This window comes from Penicillium waksmanii (assembly GCF_028829765.1).
Source record: "Penicillium waksmanii strain IBT 27052 chromosome Unknown utg000004l:1.0-5674109.0:1.0-5678898.0, whole genome shotgun sequence".
Lineage (NCBI taxonomy): Eukaryota > Fungi > Ascomycota > Eurotiomycetes > Eurotiales > Aspergillaceae > Penicillium > Penicillium waksmanii.
In genome coordinates, this window is record NW_026643251.1 from 570,447 (window position 1) to 587,991 (window position 17,545).

At 47.9% G+C, this 17,545-nt stretch overlaps 6 protein-coding genes across 6 annotated transcripts; 3 read left to right on the forward strand and 3 right to left on the reverse strand.

The window, feature by feature from the left end:
* Positions 1-310: 310 nt before the first annotated feature.
* Positions 311-2,638, reverse strand: N7481_003074 (uncharacterized protein; the record flags this gene model as incomplete). The annotated part of the gene is made up of 1 exon (XM_057262293.1): positions 311-2,638. One exon carries the CDS (start codon positions 2,636-2,638, stop codon positions 311-313), a length of 2,328 nt encoding a protein of 775 aa, XP_057123954.1.
* A 3,675-nt stretch (positions 2,639-6,313) lies between these two features.
* N7481_003075 (uncharacterized protein) lies at positions 6,314-6,862 on the forward strand (the record flags this gene model as incomplete). The annotated part of the gene is made up of 1 exon (XM_057262294.1): positions 6,314-6,862. One exon carries the CDS (start codon positions 6,314-6,316, stop codon positions 6,860-6,862), a length of 549 nt encoding a protein of 182 aa, XP_057123955.1.
* Positions 6,863-7,956: 1,094 nt separating this feature from the next.
* On the forward strand, positions 7,957-9,339 carry N7481_003076 (acyltransferase family protein; the record flags this gene model as incomplete). Its single annotated transcript, XM_057262295.1, has 1 exon — positions 7,957-9,339. The coding sequence occupies one exon, from the start codon at positions 7,957-7,959 to the stop codon at positions 9,337-9,339; it is 1,383 nt and encodes a 460-aa protein (XP_057123956.1).
* A 539-nt stretch (positions 9,340-9,878) lies between these two features.
* Positions 9,879-11,742, forward strand: N7481_003077 (glycosyl hydrolase family 79 C-terminal domain-containing protein; the record flags this gene model as incomplete). The annotated part of the gene is made up of 7 exons (XM_057262296.1): positions 9,879-10,047; positions 10,100-10,199; positions 10,257-10,694; positions 10,749-10,811; positions 10,863-10,900; positions 10,951-11,156; positions 11,215-11,742. The coding sequence occupies 7 exons, from the start codon at positions 9,879-9,881 to the stop codon at positions 11,740-11,742; spliced, it is 1,542 nt and encodes a 513-aa protein (XP_057123957.1).
* A 670-nt stretch (positions 11,743-12,412) lies between these two features.
* N7481_003078 (putative pyrimidine 5'-nucleotidase) lies at positions 12,413-13,479 on the reverse strand (the record flags this gene model as incomplete). The annotated part of the gene is made up of 4 exons (XM_057262297.1): positions 12,413-12,594; positions 12,675-13,136; positions 13,274-13,302; positions 13,379-13,479. The coding sequence occupies 4 exons, from the start codon at positions 13,477-13,479 to the stop codon at positions 12,413-12,415; spliced, it is 774 nt and encodes a 257-aa protein (XP_057123958.1).
* Positions 13,480-15,452: 1,973 nt separating this feature from the next.
* Positions 15,453-17,519, reverse strand: N7481_003079 (uncharacterized protein; the record flags this gene model as incomplete). Its single annotated transcript, XM_057262298.1, has 1 exon — positions 15,453-17,519. The coding sequence occupies one exon, from the start codon at positions 17,517-17,519 to the stop codon at positions 15,453-15,455; it is 2,067 nt and encodes a 688-aa protein (XP_057123959.1).
* Between the last annotated feature and the right edge of the window lie 26 nt (positions 17,520-17,545).

Sequence of the window (17,545 nt, forward strand, 5' to 3'; positions counted from 1 at the left end):
ACCAGATTCTGTCGGAATATCCACCAATCCGAAGAAACTAAAGTGCATCAATTTAGTTGACTATCATCTAATTGAAATGAACACTCCGTTTGCCATATTTATTTGTTAAACTTTCGTCGCATGAATAGGAAGGAAGTTTTATGCATTTTTATGAACGTGTTTAAATTCCAGCTACCATTCTGCTCACCATGCGACAGTTCTCAATGCGCCGACTGTCCCTGGCCAATGCTCCGATTCCTGAGGCTCTTTAGAGAAATAATATATTGATGAAGAACCATTTCCACAGGCACAAACTATTCACAGTGACCAATTAATATCGACCGGTGATCTTCCGCTTCTCTGCTATTGTCAAAGGCTCATTGTCACCTTGATAACATTCATATCTTCGGCCTGCCCGTAGAGGCTTGCCTTCCCCTAAACCAAGTCGACCAATGGGTATAATTGCATCATCCGCAATATTACCAACATCCCGAACCACACCAGGAATTTCGTCAAGGAACTTGACATCTTGATTTGCACGCGTAACAAGGACCGTGGAATTCTCCTGACCAAAAGCGGCCCCAAGGCGGAACATGGCGAAAGAGTCCAGTCGTAAAGTCCAACGGGGATAGAGACTTCCATACAATGAAAGAGCAAACAAAATGAGGATATAAAGGCCCAGGAAGAAGGAAGCGACAGCAACGCCGGCCAAGGTAGAATCCGGAACCATCATTTCAGAGCCAAGGTCTTGGTAGATAGTGTAATAGGATTGAAAGAGTTCAAATTGACGCTCGCTCGCAAGGAATGCAGCAGCATTCAAAGTGTTGGTCAAGATCTCTTTGTCGGAAAACATATCCTTAAGCCACTTAGCCATGATGTCATAGGATGCAGAAATATAGCTAGAACGTGTGCCAGTGGAGCTAGTAGTAAGGTATAGCGTGACGCACGAATCCGACGCGGCATAATCTGAGTATGCGGTGGACAGCATATTTGTAAGAGGGGCAATCTCAATACATACTGAGCGGTCGCTACTAGTTCGAATGGCATCCCCTGAAAGCTCCGCATTAAACATAGCTGATGTTAGCGTGATGTATTCAGCGAAGAATGTGCTGAGAAAGGAACCCGGGCCGAAGATAGCAAGTGCCGTACTCAATAGGGGGCCCTTGTTTGAAGTAAACATGGGGGCCCATGGAAGAGTTCTTCTGTAAGTGGTCGTTGAATTATCAGATGAATCATCTTGACGTCGAATTCGCTTATAATAGTAGTAAGATTCGGTCTGGCGGATACAGCCATAGCCACCGTCCTCACAATCTACCGTTGGATCATTGTCAAGCAATGACCCTGCAGTTTGGTTGTTCATGTAGCTCGGAAGCTCAAAGTAACCGGCAGTCGTAGTGAGTCTAATTTCAAGAAGGTCACTCATCGGGGATTGTGTATCTTGAACTGATATATTAAGATAGAGCACCTCTGAGAATTCTTGGCGATCTCTGGTTTCTGTCCACGGCGATGTGATATTTGAGGCGAGCATGCAAGCAGAGATCGTCCAACTCTCGGTAAAACTATAGTCGGACCCAGGGTAGCCATCGTGAACAGACGAGTAGTTGGCGAAAAGATTGGCGGTGTCGGATCCACAGTTTGGCGGGTATTCCTTTTCCTGGATGCTACGTACAGTGGTACTTGAATTGATCCGCGGGGCATACTGACGGAGTACCCCACTGTTGAAGCCGTTGGGCAATGGGGAAAAGAACGGATCGTTCATGGCAGAGAGATTAGAGAGCGTAGAAAATTTCTGACTGCCTCCATCGTCCCAAAGCTGTGGCTTCCACGTGTGCCTATCTACCCCAGCGAGAGCATTGCGGGTTTGAATAACGTCGACCCCAGGGTATTGGTCGGATTTGGCTCTCATATATGCCAAATCACTTATCCGACCCATCGCATTTGGATAAGTAGGAACATGAAGCGACTTCGCGTTGACCACAATGGATTGGATCGGATAGATGACAAGAGCCAGGAAGTGAGCAAAGATAGCTAGGGCCAAAAAAACACTTCCGTGTTGCTTCCAGCTTCCAGCAATGAGATCACGAACCAATGATCCATCCATCCATCGTCGGTCGGCCAAATTCATGACTTGTCGCATAGTCATGCTCGAACTGTCTTTTTGATTCTGAGCAAAGATTACTGCTGCATAGGCGCAGACAGCTGAGGTCCATGGTAAGATCAACACGCTGGCTATGGACTGTATAATCCTCGCCGACCGATATAGCTTCCCATCCATCGCGTAGTTTGGCATCTTCCTGGGGTAGCGACCATATTCAGTAGTGTGGGGCTCCCAGCTATGGGCATTCACCGGCTTAAATGACAGAATAGCCAAGATGACCCATGAGTAGATCATCATTGCGGCAAAGTAAGTTGTCATCAACAGAACGAAAGTAGAGCGATGAAGTGTTGTGCTATGACCACGTCCAAGTGACTGGTTCCCTGGCGGGGCTCGCGTATAGACAGGCAGTTCATCGTGCGGCGAGTGAGTTGAGTCGAAATCTGGGGGCATTTGATGAGCGGAATGCTCTCGCATTTCGTCTTGATTGTGAGGACCATGCTGGGTTTCCGTCGTGCGGCTCGAAAGCGGCCGTAAGGCGATTTGGCTGCCGTGCTCTTCCATTCGCGACGCAATAGCTTCTGGTATCTATACACTCGCGCGTGTAAAAAAAAAAAGTGCATGTGAATGCGAGGGCGGCCTCTTAAGGGGCCCTATTTTGCGACTGCTAGGGCTAAGAGGCTTGGCAATTGGGCACTCGCAGAGATGGTTGGGACTGAGCCGAAGTTCCGTTGCCCCCGGGGCTGAAAGGAGCCTCACAGAGTACCCAACAGGAACATGACCAGTCATGGCAGCCCCCAAGAACCACTAACGGGGCGCCCGCTTTTTAAGCGAGCGGTCTGTGCCGATGAATGCTGTTCATGATCTATCGAATGTTAGGAATTCGGTCGAAGAGACCCCACCAGGCGACATGAATAATAATGTCATGGGGTGACTCGATACGGTCTTGGAAACTCGGAATAAACATCTTATCAGTGGGACGTTTCGTGAGTCCGAGGTGGGGCAGGCCGGCCATTGGGACGAACTAACTGACTAGTACGGAGTATGCAGACTGCCAAGGACTAAGGATTAAGGGACCATCGGGATTGTTAAGGGCTCCTAGAGGTGCCAAGGATTGCCAAGGAGTACGGAGGAACTTGGGGGGGGGGGTCCGCTTGGGGAATAATCGATAACGATGAAGGGTCACCTTGCTAACCCTACCTCCAATTCAATAACTGCATGGCCCGGGATCTCTTGATGATGGGATTTAAAAAGATCGAGCACAAGAATCCCGTGAGAGGCTGAGGTAAGGTGTCTGAGCCAAGAAGATGTATCGTTCGGATCTAGTTTAGGAAGAATAAATACTTTAATACATTAAGTTTGCTGGATCAACCCTTGGGGATAGGTCTCTGGTCCGAGGTCAGCAAAACAATTGTTTCGGGATCACCATATCATGCGAACAGGGACGCAGGTTATACTCGTTATAAATAGACGAAGCAGTGGGCAGGGGAGCTTGAATAGAACATGTCCGACTACCAGTACATACCTTCGAATGATCATAGTTGCTTCTCATAGCCCAAGCATAGACATATACGGAGTATGTGTTTTCATTAAGCAGAATTAGATATAACTACCAGCTACTACTAGGATAGCGCGCAGCCCACAGGTTCGTGGGGTCACGAGCCCACCCTGCCAAGTTGAACTTGCAAGGATTCTAGTAATTATTACAAATAATGACTAGTAAAACAGCATAAAATATACTAAAATTATATAGACCGTGTGAGAAAATCAAGTATATTAAGGGAGTCAAGTATATTCTGTATGCTCATCAGGGTCAGCTAAATGGTAATATTCTAGAGTATAAGCACTGGTTGAAGACTTGTGACGATTACAAAATCCTTTTGGATTAATATTAGTTCTTTTCACCTAGTCAATATGCGGATGCATACTCGTACTGTACGTTTTTAGCCACGGTCAAAGGTTTGCTGGTAATTATAACTGGGGTCGTTGCAGGTGATAGAGGGGTTGAGGATACTCTTGCTTCCACTCTCTCAGGTATAGCTGTAATACATTGCATGGTTACTGCCTGAGACCTTCATGCAGGGAGTGTTTAGGCGCTTCCGAATCCTTTATCCTTTGTTCCTTTTTCCCCTCTCCATACTTAGTATCTCGCTGAATGCGACACTTTTGAGGCTTGATATCTTTATTTGTCCTGGGCTGCTACAGTAGCAAGGACAACTATGGATAGCTGTAGCGTCTAAAAAAATCAGGAGCATTCTGGCGGAACTAAGAAGTCAATTGGCAAATTATAGGGGAAGTAAGGATCTAATCTGAGAATAACAGGAGAGCAGGAAGGAAAGAAATACCCTACATACAAAAGGTGAGACCCTGGAATCGATTGAGCGAATATCTTGGCTCGCAGATAGTTATACCAACATTGGAAGTCTTCCCGGGGCCCAGAACCTCTAACTACAAAACAACCCGACGGAAGGGGGCGATGACATCGCACGGCTATGGATAGTGAAAGTAGGGTTTGATTTTTGGCCCGCGGCCCACTTGAAGGCCAGTATTGTACTTCAGAATAGGTACCCGTACATAATCTCGTATTACATCAACCATACAATAAGTAAGTCACAAGTAACAGTGGCCGTTCATTAGTAGTTGAGGCGCACCATCCTCCCTCTCCGCCTTTGGATACACACTTTTTCTGATCACCATAGTGGAGTTCAAGACGACATAGTGCCAGCCTCGCGTGCCTTTTACATCAACAATAGCCCCTTCTCTCTTCTTTCTTTCTCCCCTCATCCTTATTTCTCTGTCGTATTTATCGCCTTCAACATGTTACTTGACTTTCAAATTTTACCCCCGGAGCTTCATCAAATAATTCTACTGGCTCTGTGCAAAGAACAAGAGCCCAGTGTCCGGGCCTTTGCTGGTGTCAGTATGCCCTGGCTTTGCCCTATCTCTTTCAAACTCTCAATATCCCTGCGCCTGAATTCAGAAACTCAGGGATCGTGTTGAATCTATTACTCAGATCCTTCAACAAAATTCAGGCTTCCGATACGTGAACCAACTCGTGATCGGCGAAGAGCCGACATCGAGAGAAGCAGCAAATGACGGTTCAGATGTGGAAGAAGGCACTGACCGAACTGATTTCTTTGAAAACAACTTGCATAGATCCCTGGGTCGCTTCAACAGCAGGAAGGGTCTCTATCGGTGGGAGGGGACTCAACATCCACCGGAGTCAGATTCCCCACTCACTGACGATTGGCAGGACCTGGCCGGTTTGATCCAACGACTGCCCAGGCTACTGGATCTGATTTTTCTATACCATCATCAATTTCCCTCTTGTCTGTTGGAGGCACTTCACCACCATCATCCACGATGCAAACTTCACATCCACAACTTCTTTCTACGGAGTTTGAAGAGCCCTTCTGTGTTGAATCCATACGAGTTCCAACTAGCCACTTCTCCATGCTTTTTCAGCCTAGAGGGGAAGTACGAAGATTCCTTTTGGGCAGGCTATCCAGAGCCCCGCAGACTGTCATCACGAGAGCCCCCTACCAGATGGTGCCTGCCTCAATGAAGCTATCATGCCCATGGCGTCTGGACTTGCTCCCAATCTGAAAGAGGTCACTCTCTTTCGCCCGCCTGGTAGCGGTACACCTCAGAAATCCCCCCCCCGTCACCTTGGCGGGGATTTGGTCAGAAGAAGAGAATCAACCCACCAAAAGGTTCAAAGCCTGGCGCCTTAAGATACCTTTGACTCGACAATACATATCTCATAAAGAAAAACGATATCAAGTATTGGGCGGCTTGTACTGAATTCTCAGCTCTAGAGGTGTTCAAGCTTAAATCGATACTTGAAACCGATCTTCTACTCTATATGAGCATTGAAGTCGATTTCGCGCGTTTGAAAACACTTGCCCTAACTCCTAATGAGATTGAGAATAATGACTACCAGCAATTGAATATCTTCCTCCAAATGCTGCGGCCTTTGTCCTCTTTGGAGTTAAAGGGTTGGATGCTCAGCTCTGTATTGGACGGCATCATGAATGTCCATGGAACCAGCTTAGTTAAATTGAAGCTGGCAGAGAGTCAGGGCAATGAAACTGTCGGGTCAACTAAGAAGCATGATCTATCGACTATTGCGCAAAACTACCCTTCGCTCCGATACCTAGATCTGACTTTGGATCGCACAGGAGGAAATTCTGAGGAGGCCGCTCTGTACAGGATACTAGGGTCCCTGCCACGGCTAAAATGCGTCTCCTTGACATTACACGTTTCAAAACCTGGGACTACATAGATGGTCCCCGGGACATGGACGATATGATCAACACGGATTTTGACGATGAATTCGATCAACAAATGCAATGGGCCGTTCATCGAGCCGCCGGTGGCTCTGAGGCGTGCAATGTCGCGATTCGGGTGCGGCTTGTTAGCTGTGCGCTTGACTCAACCCTTGGGCGCGCCATCTTCGGTGCGATCTCAGCGGGCAAGCCCGAAGGCTCTGCCTCATTGGAGAGATTTTGTGTAACAACAACCGCTGTGACAGAGTTCGGGGGAGTCGGATTTCCGATGGAACTGATCCCGATCCTGAAACACCTGAGTCAGCCTTTGCGGATTACAAGGTGTGTTCGCAATGATTGTCGGAATGAGCTGATATTGGGACAAGAGCCCAGTGATGATTTGCCATTTGAGTTCCCTGAGTGGCTTGAAGTCATCTGGCGTCGCGTTTGGCCTGAGAAGATGGCAAATGAATGGTGGAATGACTGGCATAGTTTGCCTCTTGCACAGGTGGTTGCTTAATGGTCTGTCTAGCTGGTCAACGGATATACCCTTTTCACGTTTCTTTTTTTTACATTGGTCTATGTTTTATACCAAGACATCACCATGTCTCTTTCTAATGTGCATTATCGTGCTGGATACGGCCCAGGGGCTTTCCTCGCAGAACGATGATATTTACCTTCCAATATTTTATGATCTGGTGCCCGCAAAAAATTGTATCTATAAACCTGTAATGTCACGGTGATGTACTAACTAGTAAAAGCCGTAGACTCTAAGGCATAGAGTGTCGGTTTCCGAGTCTTACATCATTGACCAAGGCTTGAAATGTGTGTGATACTAAGCACTTACTAGTAACACTCTTTTTTGGTTGCGTTGGACACTCCTTATCTTTCATATGCTACTTCTAGCCTCCTCAAGAAACTGATATCTGACCGCCATTGATCTGTCTCTCTTTTCCCATCGGGTATCTTTGTAAACAACGTTTCCTGTTCGCAATTCAAAATATCTGGTCTTCTTTCGCTTCATCAAAGCATTTGCTACCCGGTCATGCTCAAAACTTGTTTCCTTTATTCTTCACATCCAGATTTTCAGATCTTCTCTTTCAAGCTTCTCGAGATTCTCATTGTTTTCCCATCTACCCCTTATGTTCTCGTCCCGCTAGAAAAAGCCCACAATCCACAAGTCTAGGGACCAGCGTGGCCAGCGTGACCGGTATCTACATTGTAAATTTCAGACACATTACCATTCGACAATACGTGGCCCTGACAAAGAGAGACGTCGTTTGGTGGAAATAAGGCTATTGAGCGGAATGGTTCTCTTTCATCTTTTGAACCCCCTTCGTGTCCACGCTAACCCATGATAGAAACACTAATCTAAAAATGGCATTGTCTCGGGTATAATGGATGGCCATTGGCCAACTCGAAATTGGGGCTGAAAAGTGGATCCAACAGACCCGAGATATCAAAACTGATCAAACTTAGGAAGTTGCCCAGGGTGGCCTAAAATCAAGCTGACACCTCTCTCTTCCGCGACAATGCAATAGAAAAAACCTCCACAGAAACACATATCACTTAAGGTATGAACTATAGGCTGTGACCTGGTTTATAACCCCGATCATGGAGCGCACAACCTGGCTGGACGGCCTGCGCGGCATCGCAGCCGCGATCGTCGCCTTCGATCACTACTTTATGAGCGACGTCTGGCACCCGTTCGTCTCGTACTGGACAGAACCTCCCGAGTATAATCGGCACATCGTGCAGTTGCCACCAATTCGCATCCTATTCTCTGCTCACGGCATGGTGACTCTGTTCATGGTGATCTCCGGCTACGCTATCTCCATCAGTCTCCTGAACGCGCGCGATGGGCCTCAATTTCTGCAACGCATGTCATCCGCGATCGTGCGCAGAGTTTTTCGGATTTACCTACCCGTCATAATTACCGCTAGCATCGCGCAGATCTTCTATTTTTTTGACCTCTATCACTGGGAATTCGATCAGGGTCTTATCGACGATCTGCCTAAGCCTTGGTCCAATCCGTGGGCTCACTTTTCTTGGCTGATGCACTACATGGCGGAAAGTATCAATGTAATCGCCTCTGAGTACCGCGGTGGTCTGAATGGTCAATTGTGGACTATGCCCCTGGAATTCAGAGGATCAAATGTTGTCTACCTACTGATCATTGGTCTTTCAGGGTGGCGGAAGAGAGTTAGGCTTATTGTTCTTCCCATTTTGGGAGCATTTTTCTTCTGGTGGGGAAACTGGGATATTTTTGGTTTTATCTGGGGTCTTTGGCTCGCGGAAAAAGCTCATGGTGCTGCGTCGAGCGAGAACTTTGATCAAGATACTGAGCTTGAAATGGCAGAGTTCGACGACACGCCGAACCCTCTCTTTTCTTTGCCTCCGCGCTTGAACCTTTGCGGTGGAAAGCGTCGGTATAAAGCGTTGGGTTGGCGACACCCAAGAAGCTGGTTCGTTCTGTCGCGTGTTGGAATCGCCCTCGTCTTTGTCGGTGGGTACTATCTGCTCTGTCTGGGCAATGATGGCCATCTTCCAGCAGGATACGGCTTCTTGTCCTACATCCAGTCATCGCAATGGAAGGATCGATGGCATATCTATCACTTTTGCTGGAAAGAGCTCGGCTCTGCCATGCTTGTTTTTGGAATCGCGGAATTCAAAATCCTGCAGCGACCACTAGATACGCGCATTGTTCAGTATCTGGGCAAAATCTCATTTGCGCTCTATTTACTTCATGAGACGATTTATCAGCTGTTCCGGAATCCCCTGCGGGATTTTCTATACTCTTCGCTGAGTGGTGGGACTGCCTATGAGACTAGCGCACAGGCGTGGAGTGCAAATCCCTTCTCTTTTCATATCGCGTGGTGGGTTTCGGGCATTCTGTTGGGGTCTTTGGCTGTGTTCTGTGCGCATTGTTATACAAAATATGTGGATGATCGGTGTGTTGCGTTTGCCAAACGCATCGACCGTTGGCTGAGTGTTTGATAGCACCAGTACCTAGTAATATACTATATATCCTTCCTGTACATAATGGTAATTATTTCAATTATTTTTCGACGGTGGAAGTGGCTAGTACCCATGGATCATTGAGCTGTGCTGCATCAGAATCTACTATCTAGCCGACCTCGGGGGTCTTTTGCCTACCTGCCAGTGGGTGCTCTTTCATCCCGGTCCGTTAACTTGAACTTCCAAGGTCCCTTCAAACTACAATCAATCTCACGCTACCTAATCTCCCGACCCCACCTTCAACCATATACAACTGGCGGAGATTACCTTCATTCCTTGATTGGGCCGACATCCGAGCCGACATCCGACAACGGCCTATTGAGTTCAAGTTCCAAGCGAGAGCCTTGAATGATTGCAACATCGAACCCCATATTTCGTGATTAGATGCGTAATCCGGGGTATACCGGGGCAAAGGGGGAGGGGGGAGGATAATATAAATAACGTATAGTCTGCCGTTGGGGAAATCAAAACCTTTACTGCAATAATTTGCCGTGGATCTTACATTTCTGGCCGACAGCATGCGCTCCTGGACCCCATTGATACTATGCAGCTCGGTTGCGACTGCTGTGCTGTCGAGGAACGTCGAAGTCAGTGCACCTGAACGAGTTCCCATTAGTGCTTCAAAGTCGATTGAACATGACTTCGCGTCATTTTCATTACCTTTCCATTTCTTCCCAGACTATACTGGTAAATTCTGAGGTGACTATCGAAGGAGGCAGGCAACATCTAATTAAAATAGGCAACAGGAGTCATCCGAATTTGTTTTCTCGTGATATACTGGATATTTTCTTCGAGAGAACAGGGGCCCATCCGCATATCCGCGTTGGCGGTACCTCCGGGTAAGTAACTATACAATGTAAACATTTAAATCGGATCTAACAAATCAATATTACCAGAGATCGCACCATTTACAATGCCTCCCAAACACAGTCAATCGTCTTATCGAAAGAGTACGACAATGGTATTCCCATTGAAGTATCTATAGGCAAAGTCTTCTTCGAAGGACTCGATAATTTTCCCGGAACTCCTTGGACTTTCCAAGTCAACCTTGCCAACAACAAGACCAATGCGCTCGAGAACGCGCTTACCGAAGCAAAGATTGCCCTCAGCCACATCAAGAAAAACCTTGTTGCTTTTGAAATTGGGAATGAGCCTGATCTCTACCCTGGTGATGTTCGACCCTCAGATTATACCACTGCGGATTATGTCAAAGAGTGGATTCACTACGCCAATGCCATCTCGAAGCATGTTCTGCAAGACAACCCTTATGGACTCGATTCGTGGAAGCTATTCCAAGCTTTGACTTTCGTGTACAAAAGGGACGGCTTTACTACGTAAGCTGCTATATACCTACCTCAAGGGCGCGCCTTTATTCTAACTTGGTGTAGGGCCGATGCATTCAAAGACGGCATTGACAAGACAGGCCATGTTAAGACAGTTTCGCACCACCAGTATGTTCAACTCCCCCAATAATTTTGAGACTAAGCTAATTTCCTCTCAAGATACGCCGCTGGAAACCCAGACTGGGTCAGGCTACAAAGTAAGAATATCTCCTAAAGAAAACGCATGCTCTGTTCTAATTTGCTCAAGACTCTTTCATGAACCACACCGCCATCGTCGGGAATTTAACGCAGTACATTCCCGATATGGAAGCAACACAAGCAGCCGACCCGAGCATCAAATTTGTGCTTGGAGAGACAAACAGCGACTATGTCAACCTAGGCATGAACCAGGTGGAGGGTGTTTTCGGAAGTTCCCTCTGGTTGGTTGATTTTCTTCTTTACGGAATGAGTCTAGTAAGAAAAAAGCTTCTGCCCTTGAGGATGTTCTGAACATTCACTCACTCTCAAAAAGAACATTTCTCGTTTCAATCTTATCCAAGGCACAAATTTCGGCTACACTGGCTGGGTTCCTGTACCCTACAATGGCCAAGACCCGCACGTCTGCCCACCACTTTACGGCCAGATCCTTGTCGCGGATGTAATTGGGCATCATCATGATGTGAAAATCGCACCGGTTGATCTAGGCCGTTGGGATCTTTCAGCATACGGAGTCTATCAGTCGGGAATTCTCAGCAAATATGTTGTGGTCAATTTTGATGAGTGGAATTCAACCACGCATTATCCTCGCCCTTCTCAAAGGTTTGAGCTTCATGTGCCATCTGGTGTTCATTCTGCGGAAGCAAAGAGATTAGTTGGACCCGGTGCCAGTTCCACATCTGATATATCTTGGGGTGGAATCAACTGGAACTGGACAGCCGATGGTCGGCTTGGACAGCACGGGGCAGAGAAAGTTGAAAGACTACATGTCCAGGGTAAGAAGTTGATTCTAGAAGTTCCTTCAACTCAGGCAGTTGTCATCGACTTGCTTCGAAAGGACTAGCTTTCAATTCTATCAATGTACATCTAGTAGCATGTTGTTCAGGACGGTGAACTCTGCTATTATCGTCACATCCCGAGTTGAATACAACGTCCAAATTTTCTATCCTACTTAGTATATTTTGACCAATGGTTCCGCGAAATATCATAGATCTCGAAGAATGTTGCTTGGGATTCAAATGGCCTAAAACTGCAAATACGAAACGAACAACAGAAAGAGGTAGATATCTTGTGATAATGAGGAGGTCCTTTTTCCCTGGTAGCATCTCGAAGAACACCGAACCAGACGAACTTGAACTAGACAAGCCTTTGGTTCCACTCCGGAGTTACTTAAGTCTAGATTCTTGCAAGCATCTTGGGCTAGCTCGAATCTATCACTAACCCCCTTATCTGGTAGGGAAATATATTGGGGATGCTAATGATACGGGGTCAAGTTCGAAACGGTTGTCCTGGAATTGAGAACTGAGAATCGCAAGTGAGGGCCTTTACAAAGTCAGAAATATAACGAAGCTCGCTTCCTTCAAAAGTTCACGATATAGTTAGTAGTATGGCCACCCGACAACAAGGCGAGGAATACCCAGATATAGAATTCTAATAAATCAAACTCCTTGTCAAGCATTTATTATGCAAGTAGTAACTAATACCTCCTCCCTACAACCCACACCCTGTAATAATCAAGCCAAAATCTCGACCGATTTAGCCCTGAAAAAATCCGGCCAAATACAGGTCAATTCCTCAAGATGCTGAATCCGATGCTGCGAAGCCTGAGATTCCGGAATCGGCAAACCAGTCTCAACCAAATGACAAGCCGTCCAGCCAAAGCTCTTCGCTCCAACGCAATTTCCAAACGAGTCATCTACGCCAATCAGATCATCAGTACCTAATAAGCTTTGCCCGGAGAAACAGAACCGGGGGAGGGGGGAAGTCACAACTTACCAACAAAAAAGCACCCCCCAACATCGCCCACCCCGGCCTCACGCATAGCCTTCTCAAACATACCAACCTGAGGCTTACAAATAAACGGCACAATCTCATAATCGCAATACGTAATTCCCTCAAACAAATCCTCAATACCGAGTAATTTGACAACACGCCTCGCATGCGTAACATACGCATTCGTCAGCAGCCAAAGCCGGACCTTGGACGTATCAATCGACTGCAGGAACTGTCGCAGTATTGGATTTGGCTTTAGTAGGGTTTCCAATGGCAGTGCATCGTCGACTTGGCTGTTGTAGTGCAGGGCATCGATGGCGTGGTGCCGGACTAAGCCCTCTACTGTTTGGCCGTAGGTTTTGAAGTATTGAGAATGTAGGGCTATGGCTTGGTCCCGGGGGAGGCGCAGTTCGCGGGATAGGTAGTCGTCTATCAAATCGGAGAGGGTGTCTTGGACATTACTGCCTGTGGAAGGGGTGGTGGTTAGATTTTTTTTTCTTTTTGGCTCCCGTTATTTGGCGTTGCTTTTGAAATTTGGGTTTCTCTTGTTTCTTTTCGTTCAAGGGGAAAGAAAAGTTAGAGGTTGGACTCGTTGGACATACTCCGTGGATAGAGACAGTTGTCTATGTCACTATAAGATATTGTTATTTCCAGTCCAGAGAAATATCGAGGTATCATTTCGTATGACTCAACTCAACTCAACTTACAAGAATAGGACTGGTAAAGCACCTCGCACGGCTGTACTGTTCACGGGACCTATGCCTGTGCCTGTGCCTGGAACTAGGATTCGGACTTCCTCGGTCTCCATTACTTTGATCTGTTGAATATTGATTCTTTGGATACTTGAAAGAGGAAGGGAAGTGATATGAGGATTCTACGCAGGTTGGATGAGGGAAAGTTCGATATCTCGGAGCGGGAGAGAGAGCCCTGGGTCCCCACTTCGCCGTTGCATCGGGGTACGAAATGGGCATGGACTGGGAGGAAAAATACGAGGCGCTAAGACCAATTCAAGCGCCACATCTTTTTTTCTTTTCTCACGTGCCGGTCGTTGTTGAATGGTTAAGTGAGAGAATCAGAGATTACTAGTAATTGCAGGTTAGGACTACTAAGATATTACCAAGTTGCTACGATTATAGATAAAGTGATGGGAACTTGAAAGTGAGAGAAATGTGATAAATTCGGCAAATCAACTGTTGAGAAATGCCCTTCGCCGGACTGTCTAGAACAAGTCTAGGCGGAAAAGTTGAAAAATGATTCGCAACCAAGCAAGAGCGCCCATCGCCCATCATCATACGTAGATCATGATCATAGCTAAAAACAAGCCGAGCAAAAGCTCGGAGCAATTAACAAACACGCGAAAATAACAAGATCGGATCGGGGCGAAACAGAAACGAAGTGGGGTTATCCCCAGAATATAAGAGTATATCCAGAGGTCCATTATGCTTCGCATGGAAAAAGGTGAAGCGGGGAGGGGAGGGTTCATGCTTGGTTGTAGCATTTCCGATCAAAATTGAGTGAGGCACCGACACTCAGATTGAGATAATGAGAGCAGGCCAGATTGACGGAGGCAGGAAATGCAATTATGAAGCAGAAGATGATGGAAATGGTAAAGATGGAATAATAATGGTCGATAAGAAGAGAGAGAAAAATCGATAAATTGATAGCGCTGGCGGAAAAGAGAACCTAACACCGTGCTTGCATTGCATCTCGGAATGTTGTATTCAACTGCAGGTTCATGTGCGTCATTCGTTTTGGTTCGTCTATGTGGTTCGCATATGTATCGTCATTTTGAACATTCTTTTTGGGGGGGGCATGATATCGGTTCGGAAGCGGAAAGCGGAAAATGGAAAGGAGGATGTTCCATCCTTCTCCTTTCTCTTCCTGTAGAAGGAGGGAGGAAGGAGGCGGATGGGTGTGGCCGAAGAGAAATAGTGGAGAGGTGCTAAATAGTCGTCGGTGTTGTTTTCAGGCTGCCTGGTGAATTTGGCAAGAGGAAATATCGGCTGAGCCAGGAAGACGAGGAGCGACGGCTAGCTTGATGGACGCAAGATAACAGAAAAGAAAATTGTAGAGAGTGGATCGCGACTCAGGCGGGGAAGGGTAGTGTGTGTTTTCTCGGGTTTTATGGCGGTTTGGCTTTTTTTTTGTCTTTTGAAAATTTTGTTTGTTCCTCGAGGTCTGAGTACCTGCGAGGAGATGATGTGAAGAAAAGAAAAGAAAAATCTGTCGAAATATTGGTGTAGAGAACGAATTAGCATCATAAATGATCGAATCTGGTTCGAGGCCAGCTAGGCATTCTGTTGAAGCCAGGTTGATATTCACAACGATCACAGATTCGATCAGATGCTGAAAGGGGTGGCAAAATAATGAATGTAGTTCCCAAAAAGGGAGTCGACTGATTTTCAGTTATACGAACAACTCAAGGTTAACACAGGGCAATCCAAGGTTGCAGTATCCATGACCTCAAAGATTCACACAAGGTGTGAACGCAGGTCATAAGCAAGTTGTCGACAGCCAAGTCAGGAGGGAAAAGCCCATCACAATTTCTCTTCGGGTAGAGGGGGTAGTGTATTGCAATTTTTCAGTGGTACTCTAAAGTTCGAAATCAGAACTCGAGTCATCTCAAAAGACATATCGTTACAGTCGTCAAAGGCCGTTGCTGTCATAAAAAAAGGGCTGCGAAATCTCGTTCAGGTCATTATGCAGGGAATAAAAGTTTCGCAAATGAATCGGAGCCTCAATGGAACGGAAAACTCGGGACAGCGGGACAAAAAGGCGCATTTAATTATGCGTGTAAGGCATGTTCAGGATTTGCCGGCGGATACGTTCGGCATCGGAAAGACCCTCCTCGAATGGGTTCTGCAGCGACTGCACTGCTGGCTTCTCCTCTCGGAGGGGCTCTCGTAGGGGAGTTGAGCCTGGGTGAGTCGCCGGGCCCGTATATGGCGGAATACCACCGCTGGAGAACGGATCTGAGGTGGAAGGTGCGTGTCGAATGAATCGACTGGGAGCTTCGCGGCGCTTGAACCCTCCTTCAAGTTTGAAGGGTGAGCCCAGGCGCTTGATGTTCTCACCACCTAGGTTCAACAACGCATTGACAGGGGGTTTCATAACCGGGGTCGTCTCCTCGGGCTCAGTCTGGGATGAGTTTAGCGACGACGGAGGAGAGAACAGCTGGCTGACATCTCGAGGGCCCGCAGCACTGGTTGTGGCACCGCGGTTGCGAATCCGGACACGGCCATGGCCGATATCTTGGAATTTGTTGTCGTGCATATAATCGGACAGGCGACGGTTAACTTCCTCATCGGAAGGATCCTTGGTATACACATCACTGGAGAAGACATCGTCTGTATCCCTCGGAGTCAGATCGAAGTGAGTGTTGCGGCGCATGCGGCGACCAGGTACATGAACGGTCTCGCGTCGTGGGTGGGGAAGATCGGCCACTTGGCGGTTCGAACTTCCTGGTCCCCAAGTACTGTACACAAATGGTGATCCAAGGCGTGGCGGGATGCTGTAGGGTTGAGGACGGAGGTATTGATTTGAAAGCTGGGGAGCATTGGCTTTAGGGCTCACATGGGGGCTGGCGGCCTTCGGGCTGGCGGAAATTGGTTGTTGGAGAGGGGTGTTGAACCATTCGGATGATTGTTCGGGAACAGGTGCTTCGGCCAGCTGGGCCAACGGAGTCGGAGCGGAAGCGACCAGAGACACACCCAGGTCGCGAGTGGCATAGGTTGTACAGCTTCCTTCGGCGAAGTTGTGAACCTGCGACCCGGCGTTACCAAGCATGTCGGCGACGGGCTCGGGGCTACGGGATTGCATCATGCGCTGATAATGAGGCGCAATGCAGAACTTGCGTCGGCACAGATGCTTAAGTCGGCTGCGGGTTTTCGCATCAGACTTGGGCCAGACCGAATTCGAATTGGATGGCTTTCCAGCGGCCTTGGGGGTGGAGCTACCGCTACGGTCGGCAGCCGTCTGACCGGGAAGAGTGGTGATGCGGAGTCGCTTCTTCTCCCAGGTGCGCTTGGCACGACGCGCAACTCGAGAAGTGACTCCAAGAGGCGGAATGCTGCCCGGTGTCATTTTGAACGGAGTCATGGTGGGATCTTGTAGGTATAACTGATAGGTGTTCCACAGGTGGTTATCCATATCTTTCGTCCAAGATTTATCCTTCATCTGGTTTCGTTGCACTTGCTGCTTCTTGGGCAGAGTAGGAGATGACATCTCGGGCTCTTTGGGGAATTCAAGCGGGAAGTAGGAATCCAAGTCGCTCTCAGCACTCGTACAGCTGCCACCAACGGACGGTCGCGATGCGAAGGTTTCGATTGACTCGATAGAGGAATCAGAGATATTTGAACACGCCGAACCGGGGCGAGTAATCTGTCCCGGTGTCTGGTCCCACGAGGGCCACTCGTGCGACTCATTCTCCAAGGCAGTGCCTCGAATCTGAGCTTCGGGCGTCTTGAAGCTCATGCGCTGATGGGGCGGGGCGAGGAAACGGCCATCATTGGTGTTGGCAGGATCCTCGACGAAAGGCGCGTCGAATGAGGTACTTTGCTGAGGAACTTCGATGGACGGCAGTGGCATGTCCTCGGTGCCGGTGCTAGTGCTGGGGCCGGAGCCCTGGAATCGGAAAAGGTCGAGGTCCATTCGAGCGCAAACGTCAGTTCCGGAGCGCACTCTCACACGAGGAAGACGGCAGCTGGAGAAGGAGTGGCGCGGGGCCTTGGGAACATCGACATCATGAGATGGGCGTTCGGGGGTTCGCGGTTCGTCGACGCCATCGGCAGCTAGAGACGGGAAGGTGAAATTCTTGGGGAGGGTGCGCGAGAGCTGACGTTGAGCCATGTTGATTGAATCGTGTGCCTCACACA